We start from the raw sequence: 6781 nt of genomic DNA, 5'->3' as shown, positions 1-6781 counted from the left end.
ATAAGTGTTAACTAATAGGAAATGGAGGGAGTATTTTATAAAAGTGTATCAATTCAAATATCGACAAATAAAAACGAATGATAAAGCATTAAATATAAAAATATATAATTATTACGCGGGGCAGCAGAATGAAAGTTGGAATAGTCAACTAAATGAACTACTAAAATTTCCCAAACATTACATGCTCGTATTTATATATTGGTAAAAAAATATTTTGTACTCACTATTTATACTCCCTTCGTCCTAATGTATGTAATGATATTTGATCAGACACGAAGTTTAAGACGTTCATGTAGGTTTTTAAAATTTATAGTTTAAATTATATATAAAATGAGTATTCAAAGTTAAATATAAAAGATATAATTCACTTTTAAACGACTAATGAGAGAGATATTGGTTAAAGAGTGTCGAATAATTTGAGTAAGAACGAGTACCTCTTAATGATTGTTTGAGATTATTTTTTATACACACTTTATTTACTACATACTACTAATTGTAGTATATTTTAGTTTTGTAGTTTTGAATTGATTTCTCATATGATCACACGACTAATAGTTATTATTTTAAAAAATTATTTTTTTCTTAAATTCAACTTATGGCAATCAGAAAAGTGACTTTACTAAATAATAACTATATATTGATTGAGTAATAATATGAGACATCATCTCATTTTTATCCTAATAATGTGCAGATATAACAATAAAATTTGCGTAGATTATTATATGAAGAAAAATTGGGGTAGATCTTCTTCCTAAGACGTTTCATAGAGTCTGCATTTGTGCCACCTCTATTTATATAATTAATTAATTTTCAACCTCCACCTTAATATATCTGTAGTCAAATTCGGGCACTTGATTAACTTTGAATAGAAATACTTACGAAGAAAATCATACTCCTTATAAGATAGTATGATATTCAAAACCAGTTCCATGGTCACAACTGAAAGGAACAAATCAATTATTCAACCAACCACATCAAATTTATTATTTTTGAAAAATGAGTACACGTGTAGATGAAAAAATGGATTATAAATGACGTCGCAAAAAATGAACTTGAAAGAATGTAGTTTTTTGGCATATTTAAGACCATAAGGTTTATTTGTTATAAAGTTACAATCTCAAAAATGTACATGTATTCGATTTTTATTTATTATTCAGAAAATCTCCAATAATTCATCATGCTAATTAATTGATCTATGGTTATCTAATTGGTTACAATTATCGATATACCATTCGACCAACTAGTTTATCAATATGATCGAAATATACTCAATATATACTTTATACGTATTGTGTAAACTAAATGGATGAATGATACTGGCCCATAACTATGCCTATTTAATTAGCAGCCTCTAGTAATTAGTACTACCAACAAGCATATATTAACTGTAAGAACTTAGTCGGCATCACTGTTTATATTAAACTATTAGATGTTTGTCATGTATTCTTTCACTTGAACATGATCAGTAGATAATACATATTTATAGATTGTCACTTTAGTAAATCATTTAGCCAAGTTAAGGTTGTTTCTTTCACATATTCATAGTTCATCCACATATCGTGCTTTAATACTTGTCTAGTAGATTAAAGGCAAAACTGTCCTAGTACTCTAGTTATAATCTTTTAAACCTAAAAATGTGATATGAATTGTGCATGTGAAATGTAATAAATGGACAAGTTGTTAACCGTAGGACAAAGCTAGTTGCATGTTTTGCTTTGGCTATTCAATCCACGTGCCAAAAATTGACGACAAATGAGAGGAAATGCATGCATATAGATGTGGCCATCGTCTTTATTATAATAATAAACAAATACAAATTGAAAGAATAGATTGTATAAGCCACCTAAACAATTGAAACATAAGTTAGTCAAGTGACCCATCATTAAACAAAAATATATTTTGTTTTTTAATAACTAGGAAGTCTGCCTTGGTGGCGCACTTTTAGTTGATTCAAAGAATACTTCCTTAGTCACCGTTTAGTTAATACTCTACCTGATTCAAATTATACTCCCCTTCCTCTCAATTTATGTCAATAATAAATTTGAAGTATGAGAGTCGAACTATTTAGTTTTGATTCGCACTCTAAAATTAATTAAACTTTAACCACTTGTTAATACAAAAGTTAAGCACCATTTGAGCAATCATAAACTAAAATAATGAAAACATTCTAACCTTGGAGATAAATCCACACACTAGCAATCAATCAATTTTTGACAGATATTTTCATCGATAAAGTACTCATCGGAAATGTTTCTGATGGACTTCTCGTTAGAAATCCTAAATTTCCAATAAGGCTTCATTGGAATTAAGTGATTAGTAGTAGCACCGCAGCATCGAACGTAGACACTCTAGAAATATCATTGAATTTAGAATTGAAGACTCCTTAAAATTATCCAAAAAATTCATTCAGTTGTCTTAACTACGATTAGTAAGTTGAAGTGTTTAAGTAAATTTTTCGAACAACTTTAAGGGATCAGTGACTTAAGCCTAATGTCAGAAAAAGCGGATGCCTGATACGACTGGGAATCAATCAACTTTAGATGAAAATGCCAAAGAAGTCCGAATTAAATTTGTAGTCATAAGGAGGGCAGTAAATTAATTAATTTGACTAACACAGCTCTTGCTAGAAAAATTTATTTGGTTTTGGTGCATAACCCGTGATACACGTGGCCAAGGATGATTAATTTTATCAAAGTAGAAAGGGAAAAAAATGTAAAAAGGGTCAATATTCCAATTTCCAACCAAAAACTGTTAATTGCATTTAGACCAAAGGGACGACAGTGCACATCTTGGAATGGAAAATGGTATTCCTTATGTGACATGCTTTTTCTTAGTTAGTTCAAGACATATTTTTATTTTTATATTTTTATTTTTAATAATAATTTAACTTTTAAAATATCAATATCATCTTTGATGAGATGAGTTATCGCCCCACAAAATTTTTAAATCATAAATTTCGAAAACCTTCCCCATATTTCTTAAACTTTGTATGGATAGGGAGTAAAATATTACAGTAGTGAAGTCAAAGAAAAAGAATTTTAGAAGGGTTCACTTTAAAAAAGTAGACTTAAGAAAATCAAATCGCCAATTCTGAAGGTTGAATTAATTAAGTTTTCCACAAAATATGAGAAAGGATCACAATTATTACTACCCTTCACTGGAAAGTCGTTTCGAATTGTCTAAATCTGATGCTTGTTTCCATTTGGTACTTATCTTCCTGCTGCATAGTCTAGAAATTACACTACGTTCAAATATTAGTAAGCCGTGTTTTGTTTCATTTGAACAAAAAAAAGAAAAAGAAAAAGAATAAGTAATTTTTACCATTGTAAACTCATATACTATTATCGATTTACTACAAAATTTAAATCTACGGCCAAAAACTAAGAATAAGTGGTGATCAAGAAGATAATAATGACGTCCTTCCAATTTTATCCTTTTTTAAATAAATAAAAGTTTTATATAACCGAGAAACCATCAAAAATTTATATAATTTTTGTAAGTATTTATTAATTAATGGTAAGTTAGTAAAAATATTTTTTGTTTTCTATGTTTGAATTCAAAGGAGTTGGAGAATTTTAATAGTTCTAGTTAGCTACCTAATTTCACCTTTTAATCCCTTCCCCAGCCCCATTTCAAAAATATAAATTTATTCGAAGATTATCTTTCTTTATGCATTACACCAAACGTGTTAATCACTTATAAAGTGAAGTAATCCTACCTTTAGTTTTTCAAAATTGTCGCTTTAATTTCTTGTCCCTCATGGGCTACATTCTCCTTTCATTTGGTCTCTCTAATAAAAATCTATAAAAGGAGAACAACTCCCCAATCCTCAACCATGCACATTTAACCAATATCTCTTCTATTTCTTGCAAAATATAAAAACTAATTACATTCGAAAAGAAAATGATATCCTTATTTGCGTTTCTTCCCTTCTTAATTTTCTTGTCATTTGTTCTACTATCATTTTTCCAGCTTTCATCCAAAAAATCCAAGAAAAATCTTCCTCCATCTCCTCCTAAGCTTCCATTTATCGGAAACTTTCATCAACTGGGCCTACAACCACATCGTTCGCTCCAAAAACTATCTAACGAACATGGTCCAATGATGATGCTTCAGTTCGGCAGCGTGCCTGTCTTGATCGCATCATCAGCCGAAGCAGCTTCACAGATCATGAAAACCCAAGACATGGGCTTTGCTAACAAGCCCATGTCAAGTATTCCCAGCAGGCTCTTTTTCGGACCCAAGGACGTGGCTTTCACCCCATACGGTGAGTACTGGAGGAACGCCAGAAGCATTTGCATGCTTCAGCTTTTGAACAATAAAAGAGTCCAATCTTTTAGCAAAATCAGGGAAGAGGAAACTTCTCTTCTTCTAAAAAAGATTAAGGACTCAATCGATAACTCACAGGTTGTTGATTTGACGGAGCTGTTTGTGAGCATGACGAATGACGTGCTTTGTAGAGTGGCATTAGGAAGGAAGTATTGTGACGGGGAAGAAGGGAAAAAGTTTAAGACATTGTTATTAGAGTTTGTTGAATTGTTGGGCGTTTTTAATATTGGTGATTTCATGCCGTGGCTTGCATGGGTGAATCGTTTCAATGGTTTAAATGCCAAAGTGGACAAAGTGGCTGCAGAGTTTAGCGCATTTTTGGAAGGTGTAATTGAGGAACACAGGGAGACGAAAATAGATGACGAAGAGGAAGAGTCAGCAGACTTTGTGGATATACTGCTCCAAGTTCAGAAAGAAAACAAATCGGGTTTTAAGGTTGAAATGGATTCAATTAAAGCTATTATAATGGATATGTTTTCTGCAGGAACAGATACAACCTCCACTCTTTTAGAATGGACAATGAATGAACTCATGAGGAATCCAAAAACATTGCGAAAATTAAGAGACGAGGTGAGACAAGTCACTGAAGGGAAGTCAGACGTAACAGAGGACGACTTGGAGCACATGCCTTATTTAGCAGCAGTGATCAAAGAGAGTCTACGTCTTCATTCTCCGGTGCCATTGCTTCCTCGAGAAGCAATAAAGGACACCAAAGTGTTGGGCTACGACGTAGCTGCTGGAACTCAAGTCTTTGTTTGTCCCTGGGCCATCTCCAGAGACCCGACCATATGGGAAAATCCGGAGGAGTTTCAACCAGAAAGGTTTTTGGATAGTTCTGTGGATTACAAAGGGCTACATTTCCGGTTAATTCCATTTGGTGCTGGAAGAAGAGGTTGTCCCGGAATTACATTCACTAAAGTTGTGAATGAGTTGGCATTGGCAAGAATGTTGTTTCATTTTGAATTTTTGTTACCAAATGGAACAAAACCTGAAGATTTGGATGTGGATGAAGCACTTGGAATTACAGTTAGGCGAAAGTTTCCTTTGTTAGTTGTTGCATCTCCACGTATTTGATTTCTTATGTTGTATGTAGCAATGGCTAAGGAAGTTGCTTTTCATCTTGAAATTTTACCATGACATTACTGCAGTCTACATTCTGCAAGGTGGGCTGCCTCCAACATACGCTAGGCAAATAATGATCCTCTTTCTCTGGTTGTTAATTGTACTTCCTAATTATACTATGTGTTGGGTTCAATGTGTATGAAAAAGGTGTGAATGGAAAATGGAGGGACACAACCTTTGAGGAAAAGACATATTGTTTTGGAAAAGGAGTGACTACTTAGATAATTGTGTCTGTTAAGAAAAAGATACAATGTTTCGAATGAACAGATATGACTCTTCCAAAGGATACACCTTTTCAGATGAACCATTGAGTGATGCCCCAAAATTTTGGGGCCTGTCACTTGCCAAGATTGTGCGCGCCAACTAGGCCACAACCTTGTCAGCTATGCAGGCGGCATGTGCTGAGGGAATATGCTGAAGTCGAAGATGAGGCAAAGAGGCATAACATGAGGCAACAAGCATCTATATATGTTGCATGACATTTCCTAAGAATTCCAATGTGATTTGGAGAGGGCTTGGTGTGAGCTCAAGGGGGTGGAGGCATGGTGAGGATCGTGTGCGGTGTTCGATGTCAGCGCCGTGACATTTTGAGCTACAAGTGGAATCTAAGGATTCCGGTTTAGAGAGTTGATATTAAGGGTACCTTATGTATGCTTACCAAATTTGGGGTCGTTTGGAGTCCGTTTGGATAGGGGCTTGACTTGGCCAAAGTCCAGTGGCATTGTCGTAATTTGCTGATTGGTCCGAAGGCCATAACTCGTTCCATGTGTATGGGAATGGGGTGAAACTTCATGGAGGTGTGAAGAAAGTCAAGAGAAAGGAGTAGGAACAGACTGCACCCAATTTGAAGGTCGGATGAATGATCTAAGCCCCAGTATGATTCTCGGGTAAAATGATGTCTAGTGGCGGACATTGGAATTATTTATTTTAAGCATATATAAGGGGGGTGTGAATGGTGACAGCCTACCAGCCTCCCCCGGTGTGTCTACAGATGGCCACCCCAAGTGTGCTGCCTTGAGGGACAACCTCAAGGGCCTGCCTTGGCATGTCAAAGAAATGCGCAAGGTACTCATAGGGCTCGGGAACCCTATGGGCAACGCAAGGTCGGGTGGATTAGCGTTGGGCACCGGAAAAGGCTAGAGGTTGGCTATATAAACCAACAAGCCTCGTGGGCCATCTAAATGATGGAAGGATGCCTCCAAGCCGATAGAGCAATCGAGATACTCTCCCCAAGAGACTCGTGAGCTAGCTTGTGAGCTTGGTCAAGGTTCAGCCAAGCGAGCAAGGGTCCGTTGGCCTAGACGCGCAGTTGTGGGGCGACACTGTGCTA

The 6781-nt window shown here is 35.2% G+C and overlaps 1 protein-coding gene across 1 annotated transcript; it reads left to right on the top strand.

Annotated features, from left to right (window-relative positions):
• Window positions 1-3697: 3697 nt before the first annotated feature.
• On the top strand, window positions 3698-5455 carry LOC107866004 (cytochrome P450 71A6-like). The gene has a single exon (XM_047409677.1). The coding sequence runs from the start codon at window positions 3904-3906 to the stop codon at window positions 5401-5403; it is 1500 nt and encodes a 499-aa protein (XP_047265633.1). The 5' UTR covers window positions 3698-3903; the 3' UTR covers window positions 5404-5455.
• The last annotated feature ends 1326 nt before the right edge of the window (window positions 5456-6781 follow it).

The sequence above is a fragment of the Capsicum annuum genome, chromosome 3 (genome assembly GCF_002878395.1).
Source record: "Capsicum annuum cultivar UCD-10X-F1 chromosome 3, UCD10Xv1.1, whole genome shotgun sequence".
In the NCBI taxonomy this organism is placed as follows: Eukaryota; Viridiplantae; Streptophyta; class Magnoliopsida; order Solanales; family Solanaceae; genus Capsicum; species Capsicum annuum.
The sequence above is the reverse complement of the archived record's forward strand: the minus strand, read 5'-3'. Positions and strand labels throughout refer to the sequence as shown.

Bases quoted from the DNA above. Each gene is read 5' to 3' on its own strand.
- LOC107866004 (XM_047409677.1), top strand. From the start codon at position 3,904: ATGATATCCTTATTTGCGTTTCTTCCCTTCTTAATTTTCTTGTCATTT.